At 40.4% G+C, this 19396-nt stretch overlaps 1 protein-coding gene across 1 annotated transcript; it reads right to left on the reverse strand.

The window, feature by feature from the left end:
- Window positions 1–244: 244 nt before the first annotated feature.
- Window positions 245–19265, reverse strand: bon (tripartite motif-containing protein bonus). Its single transcript, XM_073089347.1, has 19 exons — window positions 18750–19265; window positions 16333–16585; window positions 15777–15893; window positions 15349–15463; window positions 13396–13513; window positions 12894–13004; window positions 12353–12501; window positions 11681–11843; window positions 11060–11204; window positions 10362–10552; window positions 8514–8667; window positions 7636–7743; window positions 6831–7148; window positions 6118–6251; window positions 5365–5545; window positions 4769–4910; window positions 4069–4279; window positions 3332–3463; window positions 245–3179 (listed from the first exon to the last, which is right to left on the reverse strand). Exons 1-19 carry the CDS (start codon window positions 18900–18902, stop codon window positions 3042–3044), a joined length of 3033 nt encoding a protein of 1010 aa, XP_072945448.1. The 5' UTR covers window positions 18903–19265; the 3' UTR covers window positions 245–3041.
- Between the last annotated feature and the right edge of the window lie 131 nt (window positions 19266–19396).

Here is a 19396-nt window from a genome sequence, read left to right on the forward strand (position 1 = left end):
CGCAAAACATTTATAATAATTAATAAGAAGCTTATTTTAATACTCTAGGAGACAATAATCATTTTGTTATATTTTTGTATTCTTTATATATTTTTACTACGTATCTTTTTTACTAAAGATACAGATAGTGTTTGATATTGAATTCGAAAGCATGGATTCATTTAACTTTTGTCCTGGTTTAATTGAGCGCACTGTCGTAAAATATCCTGGGATATATAGCAGAAGGAAAATAAAACTTCAGAAATCCAATAATTGGCATTTATTTCTAATTCAATAATACTTATTAGGAGATTATATAAAATATCAAGGACCAGTTTATCGGCAGTTAATCAAATAACAAATTAGCCAACAACAAGTCTAATTTAAGCCTTTTTTAGCTTTTGACAATAAATATAATGGAAATACAACATAATAGGTTGGTATACACAGAGAGCCATTTTTTAATTTCATTTCAGATGTGATAAATTAAAAAAAACCAACAAAAAAAGAAACTGCCTTTTTCTTGGAACCATATTCATTAATATTACACAGGCCGCTAGTATAGAATAGTAATATAGAATCTGTTAAATATCTATATATATCATAGTATATATTTTATTAAGACTAAAAGAATTGCGGTAACCTAAGAATGTGATACCGCTGGGTATAAGAAATCATACTTTATTCTATAGGGAGGAAACAATTTCTTAATATTAAATATTTAAGTGACAGTCATAACCAAAAGTGCTTTTTATAATAATCGTTTAATTTAGTCTTAGGCCACCGCAAGACAGCAATTCCCTTTATACCTACACATATGTAGCGTACACGCGCCAACGCACTCGTATTTCTAAGTACTTGTAATGTCAGTGGAATGCCAGCGGCGTCGCCGAACAGTACGTCGTATGTTGTTAGGCATACCACATGTCGATAATAGTAAAATTAAAATAACTTACAACAAATACATTTTTATTAAAAGGTGGTCGAACCTTTGTTTAGACTGCGGTGGATTTTCTATTGTTTCGCCTTGTGGAAGGGATCCCACAAAAGGCGGACAGACTTAATATTCCAAAGTAGTATGAGTTTGTGACTGATCTGCAGTTACATTCTATTACAACTTGGAATTATATTACGAATATCATTATGTAGACTCCATACTCTTTGTATTATTACAAATTTACGTACTTACTTTGATTCAAGTTAATAAAATTGTTTTGGTATATTATTGTAAATGAAGACAAAAAGGTGAGGTCTATTATTATTTAATATCATTTTCACATCCACCTAAGCTAGGTAGTTGCGCTGTAAAGTGTTTGTCACAATGTATTTTCATTTATTCACTCACTCTGGTTAGATGTAGACCTCGTTTATTAGTCAGTCTCATAGGTGTTTCATTGGATGTCTGCGTCGCGTCGCGCCGCCAGGTGTACGTCTACGCTAATATCTTAAACCAAGGTAAATAATAACTTGTGCATTGTGTAACTAATTCTAAAATATATATTGAAATAATACAGAACATATATACAATAAATAAATGATTGTGATTGCGATAAAAGTAATGAGCGCAGCGGAACTGCGCCGCCGTATCACAGTCGAGTGTAAACCAACTGAACATACTAACATAAAATTTAATTAAGTATAAGTTATCCTGAGATGTCCAAGTCATAAAATAAAACGTAATTTGCGAAGAATTCACAAATAATCATACTTCAGCTAAACTTAAAGTACTATAATTGATATAACTATGCTATAATTTATTATGTTGCCAACAAGTACCAACATTTTGGGCGCAACAATAAAACCATAACATACCAGTTACTCTTGCAGTACCAGTTACCTGTGAGATGCGCAAATTTATGGAGATTCTTTTTGACAATCATGTTTTATAAAATAATGCTCACTCTGTTTAAGCTCAGATGGTAGAGAGACAACAACATGTGAATTAATCTGCTTTACAATATTTTAATTATATGGAATAATTATTAATTTTGTAGACATTAGTGTTACAAAACATTGTAGTTTGTTATTGTGGGGTAACATTCACATGTCGTGCTTCTATGCTGACCAGCGGGGCTTGTTTGCCTGTTCTACGACACAAGGCAATGAAACTACATAACAGTTATAATATTGTACCAAAGTGCTAAAATAACAAGACTAAGAGAAGGATTTAAATCCTTTCAAGTAATAAGTGAATTATATAGTGAGTAACAAGCGAGATGAACAGGCGGGTGACTTCCCTAACAACATGTAACAAATTTCATAACTCCACTTTATACATACGCCCGCGGGTGGCCTCACAGTCCTTACAGTCATCAGCTGCAATCATAAATTAAACAAGGAACTTCTTATTTGTAACATACTTTATGCAATGGGACTCAATTACAGTTATAACAAATGCAGAATTTTTAAAATGGGATAATTTTATTTATTACTAAAATTTGGCAATTTGAAGTTTGTATTGTAGGGGACTTAAAAGAATCACTTATCAAATATGTCGTTGCTACATCTCCACCCGCACAAGAAATACATAAACATAACACCACTCAACTATCAAGCGTTCAGTTCTTAACATAGTAGGTTTACACGCGTTTCCGCTATATCGTTATCTCATAACGTCACTTACGTAACTAAGTTTTTATGATTATTACACCTCATGTGTTCATTTCACTACATTCGCGAGGTTTACACGTGTATAGTAGGGCGTCCGGAAGGCTGCGTCGAGGCGATAAAACATTTATACAGAGTGTTGCATTTTAGCGATACTCAATTCACTGCATAAACGGACATCTGTTCACTATTATCTTCACATCACTCATGTTTGTTTTTCCTATATTAGTAGGATTGAACGCAGAGCACTAGTGCGGAAGGTAGCGCGGTGCGCGCATGAGCGCCTGCATCGCGTGGTAGTGCGCCTGCTGCTGCTGCAGGGCGGGCGGCTGTAGGGCGGGCGACTGCAGGGCGGTCGGGTGTAGGGCGGGCGACTGCAGAGCGGGCGGATGTAGGGCGGGCGACTGCAGCGCGGGCGGATGTAGGGCGGGCGGCTGCAGCGCGGGCGGCGCGGGTCATTCCACCCGCGAGCGCTTCGTGGGCGGGTCACCCTCGCCGCTCCAGTACGCGTAGTACTCGGGCAGCCACTTTATCAGCTGCGCTTCGAAGAACTCCTCCAGTCGCTTCGCGTCCTTGTAGATTTGTGAATCCGGCTGCGGAACGAAAAAGCGGTTAGCGGTCGGTTAGAAGATTTTTACACTTACAATTCTTTGCCAATAAGTTAGAGAATTGTACAAAATTTTCAATAATACTTATGTGTATTGTAAGCTTGCCGACGGGTGTGTGTTTTGTACGGTGTACTGACCGGGTTGTAGCTGAAGGCGTTGCGCAGCAGCAGGCGCACGTCGGCCACGAACTGCGATACGTGCGTGTAGCGCAGCGCCGCACGCGGCTGCAGCTTCATGCGGATCATGTCCAGGCACATCGGACGCGTTATCTGCACGCACACAATAACGCTCTATAGTCACTTAAACGATAATTATTAGATGATTAGCTTTTACATATCATTGGCATAAAATAATGACGATCACTACTAACAGATTTAAGTTTAATTTATATTTACCAAACATTGAAAGTGCCAGGCATGAACTATGTTTGTCAAAATAATATTTATCTATGCAGCCATTAGACAATATTATTTTGTCTGTCACGACTTATATTTCTCGGGTTCAATGCTTGTCGATATAAACAGGCTCTTAGTTGTACTTATTTGTTTTCATTTCGATGTATTATATGTAATCGATTAGTTGATTACTTATAATACCCCGTGTAGTAATAGAAAGTCATGGAGAAAAGTATAAAAGACGACTATGGAGACACCCTAACCGACTGGCGGGGCAGCTAAAAAGCGGCGGAGTATGTTCAATGATGTGTGACTAAAAGTCCGAAAAGAAAGGGTTCACAACACATCTGTTTATAGTCGTCAGGCTGATCGCAGATGGTAAGACAAAAAAAAAAAACTTATAGTACCCCAATAGGCAAAGGGCTTTGTATAGACAATATAAGTACATATAATTGTATGGCGTATAAGTGTGTTCAAACCTTAGAGTGGTAGTGGTGGTTCTCGGCGGGCACTGGTTCGCGGAAGGGCAGCGAGGGCTCGTACTGGCAGTAGAGCTCGAGCGTGAGGCGCTCCACGAGGCGCTGCTGGCGCGGCGAGAGGCCGCCCGCCGCTGCCGCCAGCTCCGCCTCGCTCTCCGCCGGCAGCTCCGCGAAGTTCACGCACAGCAGGCACTGCCACGACTCAGTCTCGCTGTGGACGTCACACATAATTCTTTAGGAAGTGGAGGCACGATATACATAATATCTTATATATCTTATTTTTGACGACCCATGACAGAGCGATCACCATGCCGGTCTGACGTGTAGTGCCGAGATTAATGCCCGGCAAGCCAGACATATAAATTATTGGTATTAATTTGGATACTTCTTCTGGGTCTGGGTGTTTTTTATGCGTGTTCATGTGTGCATATAACACCCACATAAAATCATAGTGATGTAAGAATCCAATCCTATCTAGGGTAGATTAAAGTTATCCATGCACAATAGTGGCTACCTCTTACCACATGGGCTGTATGCTCGATTATTCAAATCAAATTTTGAAATCATTTTTTTGAGAGCACATTTAGAATGTCAAAGCAATTACTTGTAATAATTAAAAAAGCAAACGGTTATTGATCATTATAAAACACAACATAATAAAATATCATTAGACGGGTCGTGCGACCGAACCGTGACTCACTCGGGCAGCTTCTCGATGGTGGGTATGTGGCAGTACTGGTGGAACACCTTGGGGCACTTGTCGCAGCACATGAGCTCGCCGCCGTCCATGCACACGGCGCACCAGTCCTCGTTGGGGTCGCCCGCGCCCGCCGCCGGCTTCACTGTAACACACAATAACACTATCTAGGACGGATTTTTTCATAATCTTTCTTTATTCATTGAATAACTTCGTTAATAAATAGATGGTTTTATAAATTGGATGTGATAGCCTAGTGGTTAAGAAACTCGGCCTCTCGATCGAGGGGTCCGAGGTTCAAATCCCAGGCACGCACCAGGGAGTTTCTAATATGCACATAATTTTGAAAATCTGATTTTTATGATTAGGCCATAATCCACCGCGCCGGTCAAGTTCGTATTGGTAAACGGCACATACCTTTGATTGCACCGTTTAAGCAAGTGATAATTAGTTTCTAATATGCACATAATTTTGAAAAATCAGATTTTAACCTAATCCTTTTCATTGTGACAGGAGACCCGTACCCAGCAGTAGGACGATAATGAGTTGTTGATTTAACATCAATCACAAACAAACTTTTCATAGTAATAAATGTATACCGTGTGCGATGTGTGCGACGCGCTGCTCGGTGTCGGTGGAGGAGTGCACGAGCGCGGGCGAGGGCGCGGGCGAGCCCTCCGCCACCACCTGCACGCCGTTGGAGTCCAGCTTCGCGATGGTCGCCATCAGGTCCTGCACCGACTCCGCGCACACCTTGTCCAGCTCCATCGACACGCCGCCCTGACATAAATTATTCATCGATTACATTATTCTTTTTTTTACCGAAGTAGTAAATGGTAAATGGTATTCTATAATTAACTTTAGATGCGATTAGTGTCAGCTACGGATACGATGCTACTCTTGAGGACTTAATTGAAACACCTCATACAGGTGTCAATTAAGTGGGCCTTGTGCCTTTTCATTAGATTTAAATTTGAAACTCGACTTAAGCGTTATTTTGAATCATGTAAATGATCAGATTCAGAATCCATTTAAAGCAATATTTAAAATATTTTATACAATGTAATTCATATTTTTTTATTTGCATAGAATAAGGTTAATAAAAGTTCTTAAAGCTACAAATCTTCTCTCATTTTATCAACATCAATGACAACAATTATAATAATTAATTGCAATATAATATTGTATGAAAATATCATAGTGCAAGTTATACTTTCTTAACATAGATATAATAATAATAAATGTTAAATGGACACTGTATTGTTATTTATGTAAGTATTGTTTTGTTTATATTGAATCTGTATTGCTACATTCAATCTGTGAACGTAATAAAAACAATGTTCGTTGCTCACGTTGAGGCTGGGGCTGGGCGTCTTGGGGTTGGTGGAGGTGACGACGGGCGCGCGCGCGGGCGGGCGGCCCAGCGTGATCTTGAAGTCCGCGCCCGCGCCGCCCGCCGCGCCGCCGCCCGCGCTGTCCGCGCCGCCTGCACGCACACCACATATCACATTGCGTCACATGTATAGTGCGCGCCAAACTGCCAGTCCGCTTTGAAGTTGTAGCGAGCAGGTTTAACCATACAATTTGCTATGGTCACGAGATTCATTTATATGCTCAGAGCGGACTAGCAGTTTTACGCGGACTATACATATAAATATACTTTGAATTTAGGCAGTAGATAAAGTTTTATTTTTTTCTTAAATGTCTGTTACAGTATATACTTGTTATCTACTGTTTTATTATCTCGCACTTATTTTTCTGCAGTATTTATTTGTTTATTGACAAATTAACAGCATAACAAACAAATAATCATATAAATAAAATATATAATATTACAATATAAAATATATTATTAGAAAAAAATATTTTGCATTTGATTTCATTTTATAGGTTAATTGTAATTTAAAAAAAAAATAAGATATACCTCATCTAATCCTGTCGGTTGTATTGCCTGTATCAATGATAAGAATTCACATTGATTGTTATATTCTATATGTAGGCGCACGTAAAAGTTCATGCAAACACTGCATTGTTTGTTCTTTCCGTGTTTTGTTTGTTCACTAACCGTTGGCTATCGAGTGTTGCGGGATGTGCCACTTGGCGGGTTGCGGCGCGTGCTGTGCGTGCGTCGCTGCGTGCGGTGCGTGTTGCGCGGCGTGCGGTGCGTGTGATGCGTGTTGTGCGTGCTGTGCGTGCTGCGCGTGCGTGGCGGGCGGCGCGGCGTGCGCGGGCGGCGCGTGCAGCGCGGGCAGGTGCGCGAAGTGCGCGGCGGGCGGCGCGGGCGACGGCGTGCGCGGCCCGCCGCTGCGCCGCCCGCTGCCCGCCGCCGCCGCCGCCGCCGCCGCAGCCGCGTTGAACGCGTTGTTGGCGTAGGCCCCCATCACTGCACGCACGGAATTCAATCAATCACTTAAATATTAATAATAACAGATGTGACGCTCAATGACGCGACCAATTCATAATTCTTTATTTGCATAGAATAAGGTTAACCAAGAAAAGGCGATGTATAGGAGACCACTAATCTGAACTGATGATGGACACTACATAATAGGTTTATGTCCGGCACTGGTCCACCATCACCACCACCCGATGCGGTAGGTGTATCATCATTTAGTTTTCTATGTAATAAAATAATAAATAAAAAAATTAAACATTATTTTGCAAACTAAATCACAAATTTAATTATTCAAAACTTAAATTTGGTTCAGGCCGTAGGCAGGTCAAGATTAACTCCAGAGAAGCAGAAATAACTTTTTAAAGAGTTTTTTTCTATTTACGTGTCAATAAAAATAAGGTTACTATAAAAACAATCAGCTTATGAAACATATATAAGTATATCACATGAGCATATAAACGTGTAGCGCACTCACTCTGCTGGTAGGCGAGCTGCATGGGCTGCAGCGGCTGCAGCGCGGCGGCCGCGCGCGCGCGCTGGCCGCTCGCGTTCAGCAGCCCGCGCAGGTTCATGTCGCTCATCCCTGACACAACGATACACCACGCTCAGAATCTCATTTTATACTATTATAATCTCATTGTATACTATTTTTGCCCCTGTGGGTAGCCTGTCTTACAAATTAATAAGCAATATGTATGTACGGCATACATATTGCTTATGAATTTATAAGAAATACTCTTTGGAGTTCGATTTCGTTTCGAATTTCGTTTGAAAATTAGTACAGATTTTTGGTTTAAATATGTCATAGGAAAAATTTTAAATAATAACTACGCAAATAGAGTATGTAGATGATTTCATTGATTACTCGAGATGTTGGGATCACATAATGTAATGATTTAAATAACTACTTGTGTTTTTTTACAAAGGTGGACCAGTAATCAACCCCAAATAAAAAAGGGGTTCTCAAGCTTTTTAGATGCTTTACATTGAGAACTAAGAAGCTCGTCTCAACTGGTTTATACATACAAGGTGTATTACACAACACTTGATTAACGACCTGCTAAAATACATTAGCATAGTCCGCACCAAACTTCAAGTTCGTTCTGAAGTTAAAGCTCGCAGGTGTCAGTCAGAGAGCCAATGCGGCCTAGCACAACTATAAGCATATACTCCGCAGCAACGTGCAGGCACACTAACTAAGCTATGTCCCTGCGGGCGAGCGAGAGTGGACAGCGGAGGGAGACGCTAGAGGTCCCGCTAATATCTCCAATTTGGTATTGGGACGCAACTCCTTTCTATATTCGGAGCGGACTAGCAGGACGCGGAGTATATTGTGGTGTATGTGGTACGCACCGTGCAGATGGTGCGGGTGCGTGGTGGAGGTGACGTGCGGGTGCCGCAGCGGCGTGTGCGGCCGCGAGCGCGCCAGCGACAGGTAGCCGCCCGCGCCGCCCGCCGCACCGCCGCCCACACTGCCACCCGCTCCGCCCGCCGCTTGCACGTACGACTGGAATGCGAAGGGATCCTTTTCAATATCTCTAGTGTGTGGGAAATATACTGCTTTGGAATTGCAATGACCTAAGTGCAATAAAAACTACACAACATAATGCAACATTGATTCTCCTGTAATTACTGTAAATTCTGCTAAACGCAGTAGATTTCAATTCCATACCCCTGATCAAAATGTATTTTTACCCGACTGCCGAGAGTAATGTTTTTTGAGCTAATGTATATCTTATCTTTAGACACGCCCTACAGCCTCAACGGTTAGAAGGATGTTAAGATATAAATATCGTCGGTTTCTTTTAACTTTTAGAGTGACATAAGCTTTATAATATAAGCTGTCGGATATTTTTACATGTCTCTAATTTCCGAGTTCACCCACACCATTGTAATTCTAAAGATGTGATATTCTATACATCTAGTAACTATAATAACATTAAATATCTAACAATAATAAATAAATATAACGTCACGAACATTTTTAATGTTTTTCTAATTTTTTTAATTGAATGTTTATATTGTAATACATACATACATGCAAACTTGCTAATAGAAAACATAATTCTAAATGACATGCAATTCACAAAACATACACGTAACTGACCTGGTAACGTGCCAATGTCTGACATGTAACAATTTTCATTATTAGCCAAATTCTCACCCAGTTTTAATTGTTGACAAAGTTGGTAATAAAGAAAACAATGTGATATTACCATAAAGAGAGTTAAATTAATAAAAAGAGAAATGTATCATGCAAAGGAAAGTATTAAATATAAGTAAATATTTAGTATTAAAATTATTTTTCAGGTATTCAGACGTTCATACCATTTACACCTTGCATGTTATCGTTTTATACGCACACACACAAGCGTCGCAAAGACGTTGCAGCAAGTAGATTTACGCGTGGAACTCGCGTGTGCGCGTGTAACGGTTCCCGCTTCGACGCCCATTAGTAATAATCAATATGTTTACCTCCAAAATTCTAAATTTGATATGTTTTCTTGGCAATAATTTTCAAATGTTAAACTTTAGAAGGCAAAGTTTTGTTAGGATTGACCATTACCAATGAGTATAAGGGCGTTTGTTCACCGTTGCCTTCACCGGACCATCACCGAGAGCGAGATTATTTCGGGACGATTTTAATATGAAGTGACGGACGTGCCGTGGACACGCGGCTATAGAAAATGTATGTACCGCTACTTCGGCGCAGTCATCTCGTTTTGGGTGACGGCGGCCGTGGACAAACGCTCTAAGGCTTTTTTTGAATATAATATAGGAGTAGTAGCATGCAGTCCACCTGATGGTAAGTGGCTCCTGCCGCCCATGGACATCTGTAATCAACCCTAGATAGGATTAGATATTCCTACCTGAGGTTGGCCACAGATGCACTGCTACGCTCGAGGATAAAGTTGGAACGCCTCGGAAAAATATGTCTCCCTTACCACCCCCTTCAAAACGGAACGCAGCGCCTAACACTGCTGTTATTAGGCAGAAATAGGTACGGCAGTGGTGCCGCCGAAGTCGAACCACAAAGGGTTCTACCACATTCAAGACTTAACGCAGCTGTGTAATCGTGGGCGAGAGCGGGCAGCGGAGGGTGCCGAAGAGTTGCCGAACTGTCTTCGTCCCGCTAATATCTACAATATGTTGTAGCGACGCGACTCGTTTCTATATACAGAGTGGACTAGAAGTTCGTACCTGGTGCATGGCGACCTGCTGCAGCGCGACGACAGCGGAGTGCGGCGGCGCGGCGGGCGCGGGCGACGCGGCGGCGGCGGGCGCGGCGGCGGCGGGCGCGGGCGCGGGCGGGTGGTAGGGGCCCTGCGCCGCGCCCGCGCCGCCGCCGTCCACCTTGCCGTCCACCACGATCGCGCCGATCGTAGACAACACTAAGCAACAAACAGCATATTCGATTAACATGACATAAGTTATCAGTGCCGCAGATGGACATCTGTAAAGAACTTTATACGAGACTATATTGTAACCAATCACAAATGCGTTACCACTTCCTAGGATTAAGATGGTCGCGTCATATGTAATACAGGCAGCCACTCCCTTTAGATGAAACGTGGAACTGCTCAACACTTGAATGGGGGCGGTATCCGGTCAAACTATACTGATTCTACAATGATTAAAAACTATCACATCCTTGAAATTCGAAACTTATTTAAAAGTTCTAGAACTTCTAAATTGGAGCTGAAATAACACAACAACTCCAATATTCGTGGTTGTCATACTCTACAGATGATCATCAATCACCTAAGAATCTATAATTTTAGAAAAATTAGTCTCAATTTGATTTAGCAAACATTTTACGATACCAAACAATTAGGGAAATGAGAAACAAGCAACCGCCTTTACATGAATGATCTAATATAAGTGTGTCGTCATCGTACCGCGCACGAGGTCCGGCAGCTTGTCGAGCGCGAGGGAGATGCGCACGGGGATCTCGGGGTTGGGGATGTCCGCGCGCCGGCTCTTGATGCGCTGCAGGTGCGCGCTCACCGCGCGCTTGCTGTACAGCACCGCCGTGTCGCTGCCCTGATACACGAATACATGACAAACTTGCTTCATTATTTAACAAAATAATCAAATATCAGCAACTCCGACTAAAAAAAATTTGACAATCTTAAAACAGGGAAACAGATCTTTTTTAATTATATTAATTGTTTTTATTCTGGATTTAAATAATGTTCGAACAAAAAACAATAACACTGGTACAATCCCATATACATAACAAGAGTCATTTAAAAATTATATGATACGAGTCTGATCAAATTATCTTATTAAAGAAAAAAATATACTTTTCCCTACGTAAATACTATTCTTTAAACCGAAAAATATTCACACGTATAAAGTTTCTTATGCCGCTTCTTCCCCATAGTGAAAACCTTTGACAGCGATGATAGATGTTCGAATTAAAAAAGAGATCTACTGAAAGCTGTAATAAGTAATGTCTTTACCTGACGACATTTATTTCCATTTTATCCAAGATCTTAGTCACTGTTGAGCCGTACCTGTTCGAGCGCGCAGTTGACGAACTCGACGCAGTGGTCGGTGATGGCGGCGAGTTGCTCGAGCGCGTCCTTCTTCTCCGTGAGCGTGCGCTGCTTGCCGTCGCACACCTCGTTCAGCCGCAGCACCAGCTGCTTGCCGCGCGTGTTGATCGCGTTCGTCAATCTGCAGATAACAAGCGTATGGGCTGATTCAATGGTGCAAAAAACCTTTCTAAGGCCAGTTATGCACTGGCGATTCCTCTGGTGTTGCAGATATCCATAAGTACGGTGACTACTTAAAATCAGGTAGCTTGTCATAAGCAGGTATATTTACGGAAAAAAGCAATGATGTGATTTTAGCCACGCTTAACCAATGCCTTAAACCACGTCTCTTAAACATCTTAATATATCCTAAAATCTTCATAAATAAATAATCTTTTTTAATGTGCTTCCTTAAATTAGCCTATTCGAAGAAACAATTTTTTCAACGTTATAATCTTCCCATGTAAAATACGTAAAATACGTAAAATTGCATCAGTAGTTTCTAAATCAAACAGATTATTTTGCAAAATTGCATTTATGGTTATTACATAACGTTTATCAATTTTATTCATAACTGAATAAATCTATAGATGTTTAAGTAATAACGTAATTAAGAGTAATAATTTGTGCGATATTTGTGGTGTTGCTCACTTGACGACAGTCTGCGTGATGTCATGCACGAGCGACTTCTTCTTGTCGGCGATGAGTTGCTGGCGGTCGCGGATCACCTTCATGGCGGAGCCCAGCAGCACGCGCTTGTAGCTCACCTCAGACAGCAGCGACGCGATGCTCGCACGCGCCTACACGATCACAGACATTTGTTATTTATTTAAGGGATGATACAAGATCGACGGTAATCCTGCTTCTACCTAATCATAAGCCCTCTGTGATACGAAAAGCCAAATATTCGTCAACAGTTACAGTTCACATATAGTGTTATTATTTTTATTTATTTTTTTATTTGTCGACTCATAATTATGCAGAGAACACATAAAAAATAGCAAAAGATAATGTATTTTCAAAATTTCCACCCTGCAAGGAAGCACTTCATGGACTGCCAAATTCGTTAACCCACTGATATACAAAACGTTTGTCGCTTATACAAGTCTTTTTTAGTCGCAAACAAGGTATGTAGTACCTGTTTGTGTAAGAGTTACTGACATAAATGCCTCTGGTATCATTTATGTGTTACCTGCGCGGCCATCTCGGTGCTGAACTGGTACTTGTGGTCGCGGTGGTGCTGCAGCTGGCAGTCGCGGCACGTCAGCCGGTCACACGTCTCGCAGAACAGCGTCAGCCGCTCCTGGACAACACAAAACAAAAACCCTAGTTGTACTGACTAAAGATATGTATGGTCAAATCTCCCTGTTGGGATTTCCTGTCAGAGCAATTTAGGTCACAGTCGAAGCGTGAAATTGTAGACTTCATGCACTTTTGAAAACCTATTTTTTAAAAGAACTATCAAATCTGTAGGTGGAAATGCTATCTTTTAACAATAAAGCAAATTTCTTATTGCAAATTGATATTTATGAATCAACGATGCCGCCAGAGTTTCGAGCTACGGACCTTTCGATCGAGAAATCATTGTATTTAAAGACTATTCCATTTCTATGTTTTTGTGTGTGTATGCGTATATGTTTGTATGTGAATGTGTGAATGTGTGTGTGTGTGTGCATGTGTGCATGTGTGCGTACCTGCACGTGGTCGCGGCAGAACATGTCGTGCGCGGCGCGCGCGTGCCCCTGCGCCGCCTGCAGCTCCGACACGGCCTCCTCGCGCGACTTGATCGTGTGGTCCTTCGTGATCTTTAGCCTGCAATATTATATAATAGAGATTAAACGCTATACAGACAGTCCTAGAAATTAAACGCTATACAGTCCTCGACTCACTTCGTTTCAAGTTACGTCGAACAATGTTTTGATGCTATTCCTCAAGCATACTGTTGTACTGTACCTACATATTGTTGTTCGTCAATACAATACAAGTCAATTGTTTTGATTTCCGGCATAGGAGAATTCTTGTCGCGAGATCAATCTAATTATTTTAAGAACTTTTGATCATAAAGTATGTATATCCTTTGTTATAAATAGTTTATTTTTAATTTGAGTTCGTGTGGATCCTAACCTTTAGAGTTATACATTTAAACATATGAAAAAATGTCACGACGTAAGTTCGATTTACGTCGCGTATTTCGTGAACCTAACATGCCGTAAGTACGAGGACTGCCTGTATAAGTTTACAGCAGCCGGAGACGTCACGAAAAAAAATCGGGTTGCATTCCGGGAGTGCCAGCAGGAGTGAAAACTTAAATACTAACGATGTGTATTTTTATTTTTCTACGCGGAGCCTGCGGTCTACTCTCCCTCCGTCTTACGAATTTTCGATCAGGTCACGTGTCCTGACTCGAGTTTAATATTTTTACCCATCACAAAAAGTGCACAACGCCACTAAAGAAGTTTTCATTTTAAAAACACGTTAATCTTATGATAACCAAACATTATTTATTATCATAGGATTAAAATGGTAGTGAAGCAAGCAGTCCACATGATAGTAAGTGGTTACTGCCGCATATGAACATATTATATTATAATTATAATAACTCAATATAAAACAGAAGATCCATTTGTGGCCAATCACAGATGCCTTGCCACTCCTGAAGATCAACTGATCGCCTTATTTATGACAATGTGTACCAGCATCATCATCAACCCATTAGGGTCCCACTGCTAGGCACGGGTCTCCTTTCATAATGAGAAGGATTAGGCCATAGTCCACCGTGCTGGCCAAGTGAGTATTGGTAGACTTCACATACCTTTGAGATTTTTTTTTATAAATCTCTCAGGTATGCAGGTTTCCTTACAATGTTTTCCTTCACCGTTTAGCAAGTGATAATTTATTTCTAATACTAACATCACTTTGAAAAATCAGAGGTGCTTGCCTTGGATATGAACCTTGGACCTCTCGATCGAGAGGCCGAGTTTCTTAACCACTAGGCTATCACTGCGATTACCAGCGTGTACCAGCATATGCATTATTATCTTTCAACAGCCATGTAACAATAATTATTGAATGGACAAAATGAGTTACGTAAGTTTTATGAAATACTTGGAAGCAATTATGCAAAAAAATGCCAATATTAGAATCTACACCTTATCAAGCGTGTGGTAACGGTGCCACTACGGTATATCCAATACAAGGAAATATATCACGTTCAAATCTATACTAATATTATAAAGAGGTAAAGTTTGTAACTTTGATTGCTTGTTTGTTTGTTTGTAAAGGGTAATCTTCGGAAATACTGTACCTATTCTGATAATTCTTTCACAATCAGAAAGCTACAATATTCAGGAGTGCTATATTTTATTACAATTGAACAAAAAGTTCAGAGAAAAAATGTCATACGTAATATGTATATCAAGACAGCGGAAATTGGGAAAGATGTGATGCTTTACTGGCGGGCGCTAACTAAATTGTTCGGTATTGACGAACATAATCATCAAAAATGTTGTTCTCTATTAGTTCTCACAACATAATTGCATCACAAAAATATAATTAACGCTCAACGTCGTGGGGACGGGTCCTGATGCGCGTGTGTATATGCATGAATGTCCATATGTGCGTGTGTATAATTAATAATTATAGCGTACCTCTGATGCGCGCTGACACAGTTCTCGCAGATGTACTCGGCACAATCCACGCAGTAGCTGGTGGCGGGCTCCGTGTCGTCGCAGCTGTTACACTGCTGGTCATTGCTTGCCGTACCTGCACCACTCACCAAACACATTCATACTTTATTACTTGTACTTTACACTTTGTATGTATTGTGTTTGCAACGAAAACAAACTAGGAAACTTTATAGTTGTTGCAGTGTTTTTTAACATGGGACAACTTGAACAAAAAAGTACTAAAAAATATATGTACTTCATATTTTTAACACAATAAAATACAGGTCTAGTGAGGAGTCACTCAATGTAGATTAGGAGTAGTGTAATGTTGAAAAAAACTGTATAATTGAACAAAAAATGCAACTGAAAACTAATATGAAACAAAACAATAAAAAGCAGGATAGTAGTACCATTTGTACCGGCTTGTTCAATCGCGATCTTCTCGAGCACGAACCGCTGGTCGATCATGTTGGATGGCTGGCACTGCAGCCGGCACGCCGGGCACGTGATGGTCACGCGACCCGCACCTGACAACAACAACACGTGTGTTTACTTTAAGGGCTTGTTTATTGTTGTGAGGGTTTATATCCGCTTGCTTGTCTCACACGTATATGGGAATTAGCCTACAGCAGTCTGTCCGTCTCGCGTGTGATTGGTTGAGATATCAGGAAATATATCTGATGCATAAGGCACACGTGCGGATGAGAACCGTACGCGAGCACCCCGTATATAGGAAAAAGGTCTAAAAAACGTGTAGCATCTTCTTTAAAAGTAATTCAGTAATATTTAGATGTACTAATAATAATTTTAACTTCTTGGAATGTTATTTTGATACTTTTTTTTTTACTTTGAAAATAAGTACAAGCAATCAACTATTTATAACATGAAAATAGTCTATATTTAACTCTATTTATTTGAGTAATGGCTTAAGAGTTTCATACAAGGAGCGATAAATAAAAGTCCTACCTAAAAAGTCTCTGCTGCCGGCGAGTTTCTCCTCGATCTTGGCCTTGACGCAGGGCTCGCAGGCGGAGTGCAGGCACTCCATGAGCTTGGGCGTGCCCTCCGCGTGCGCGAGCGGCTGCTGGCACAGCACGCAGCGCAGCGCGGAGAAGGGCGCGCGCGACGCGGGCGACGCCAGCGAGTCCGCGCCCTCGCCGCCCTCCGCCTTGTGCGCCGCGTCGCCGCCGCCGGGCGCCGCCGCCGCGCTCTCGCCCACCTGCTAACCACAGTGACTATAGCAAACTCTCCATAATGATACTTAAGAAAGTTGAAGAGTATAAAAATTGCACATTATGCTTTTTTCTCTTTTTTTTTTAAATAGAGGAGTAGCGGACGAGAATGCAGTCCACCTAATGATAAGTGGCTACTGCCGCCCATGGACATCTGTAATGAAACTCAGATAGGATTAGATATTCCTACCAGAGGTCGGCCACAGATGCGCCTCTACCCCTGAGAACTAAGCTGGACTAACCCTTCAAAACGGAACACAGCAGTGCCTACCACTGCTGTTATTAGGCAGAAATAGTCGAACTACAAAGGGTTTTACCACCTTCAAAATCTCTTCAAAACTTTTCTTGTTAGATAGCATTGGGCATATGAATGTTTTGATTATTTTCATGCTTGTTACATGTGCAGCATGAGTAGGGACCTCAAATGCTCCGTAATTATGGATAATTGCTGCATGAATATCCCCAATGAAGGTTTTATTTCAGTGAAGTATTTAGTTAAACTAACACAACTTAATTAAATATAATTATTCTAAAGCCACTGTTTCACCACTGCAGTTTCCGCAGAATTCGGAGGCTACAGGAAATTTAATTCACTTTTTTAGAATTATCCTCTGCTTATCTGTACATGTATTATTTTGGCTTGAAAATATTTTATGATGCAAATATTAAAATTTGTATATACCACCTTTTAGTGAGAAAAGCAGTGATAGCCTAGAGGTTAAGAAACTCGGCCTTTTGATAGAGGGGTCCGAGGTTCAAATCCCAGGCACGCACCTCTGCTTTTTGCGTGCGTGTGTAGAAATTAATTATCGCTTGGTAAACGGTGAGGGAAAACATCGTGAGGAAACCTGCATAACTGAGAGATTTATAAAAAAAATAAATCTCAAAGGTATGTGAAGTCTATCAATACACACTCGGCCAGCGCGGTGTACTATGGCCTAATCCTTCTCATTGTGATTGGAGACCTGTGCCCAGCAATGGGACAGTAATGGGTTGTTGATGATGAGTGAGAAAAGTATTATATAAGCTCAATTTATATTCATTATTATGTTTTGTTCCTTTCGAGGCCATATAAATTAGAGTGTAAGAACTGTGCCATAATAATTATCTACATTATCAGTAATTATCACAGCAGTGGTAACCCAAAGCCGTCACAATGAATAACCAGTTGATGCAATATAAAGAGGATGTATGCATTTTACTTCATTATTTGTTCATTAGTAGCTGATTTTATGATAATGGTAAAAACAAGCTTGGACATAAACAAAGACAAATATATAAACACCCAGCCCCAGATCATTTGAAATTCTGGCTGGACAGAGATTGAACTCGCAACCCACTGTGTGTCAGTCTATACATATAAGAATACATGTGTCTGCTTAAAACATAGATTAGTAAAGATTACACACTCCTAACAAGAAAATGAAAGCAGTTTTGAGAATAAAAATAGTTGCTTAAAAAAGGTTTGCCACGTCTCCGTGCTAAAATGTCACTAAAATATTTGATATAATTATTTATTTATTTTGAAAATTGCAGTTATAGTTATTTATTAGTAAATTTTCTCTAAAAATGCTTTTATATGTGAAGAATTCTAAAAAATAACTGCCAAATCAGCCTTTTGTGGCTTCATTCAATTTCAAGGCGGCAAAGTACCCTTACTTATCAAAGGCTTAAAAGCTAGATTTCTCACTAATAGTGTGAATCTAAAACAACATGAGGCCCAACACTATGACATCTCATAACTGGAAGCATGCAAATATATTTCTGGACTTTTATGTGCATAACTTTTACCCTCGGAAAAATCTTGTTGATTGCTTGGTTTCAACCGCCAGTCAAGTATGTTTAATTGTTTTTGAGAGCACCTAGTGCACAAACTAATAATAGTTTTACTAATTTATATCTGTTTTGGTAGTTGTATACGAAAAAATTTTGAAACTGTTTAAATTAAAATTTTATTTATTATTATTTTATGGGTTGTTACTCGATTTGTCCGACATGAATTAACAGAGATTGTATTACAATATTATAATTATAATAATTATGCTAAAAAAAATGTTTTGACATTATACAAATTATTTTAGAAACTTTTGTTAATAGTATGTCAAGGAGACCTTCTTCAGAATGAAAGGATATCAAATGTGAGAGCATTACATTAGGGAGTCTGGAGCCGGAGGCGGCGCCGGACTCGGGCAGTTCATCCGGCGCCTCCTCCTTGATGGTGACTCCGAGCAGCGGGCCCAGGTCCATCAGCGCGCGGTCGATCTCCCCGCAGTCACCACCGAGCTGGAAATTACTGTTCTCCATCGTGCACCCCTCGTCCAGGCCTATTTCAACCGTGCGTAGCTCATTTTCACAATGAAAAAGTCACTTCTAAAACTTTCACTCGCCAGTCTCGACGCTCGCGCACGTCAACATAACTAATTGGGCACTTTATTGCGAGATGCTGCTACTTGAAAGCGTCTTCGAGGCCTGTCACGACATTGCTACCACATTATATCAGTTGATCGCACCGATAACTATTGTCGCACCTAGCACATTAGTCTACAGTTCACTTGTATCATTTTATACAAATGTAGTATTCAATATTATTATTTTTTGCCTTGGAAATTTTAACGTGCGTCCTTACAACTTTCGACACCATCAACGCACTATAGACAATATAGAATAGAAATTTATATAGATTTACCATTTAATTTTATTTACGATGTTGTTTGGCTATGGCACCGGTAATATAATATAATATTTTTACGCAATACGTTTTTAAATGAAATTTAAATCATCTAAAACATGGCTTCAAG

The sequence above is a fragment of the Epargyreus clarus genome, unplaced genomic scaffold (genome assembly GCF_041222505.1).
Source record: "Epargyreus clarus isolate Ecla_fem2 unplaced genomic scaffold, WU_Ecla_fem_2.2 ptg000029l, whole genome shotgun sequence".
NCBI lineage: Eukaryota > Metazoa > Arthropoda > Insecta > Lepidoptera > Hesperiidae > Epargyreus > Epargyreus clarus.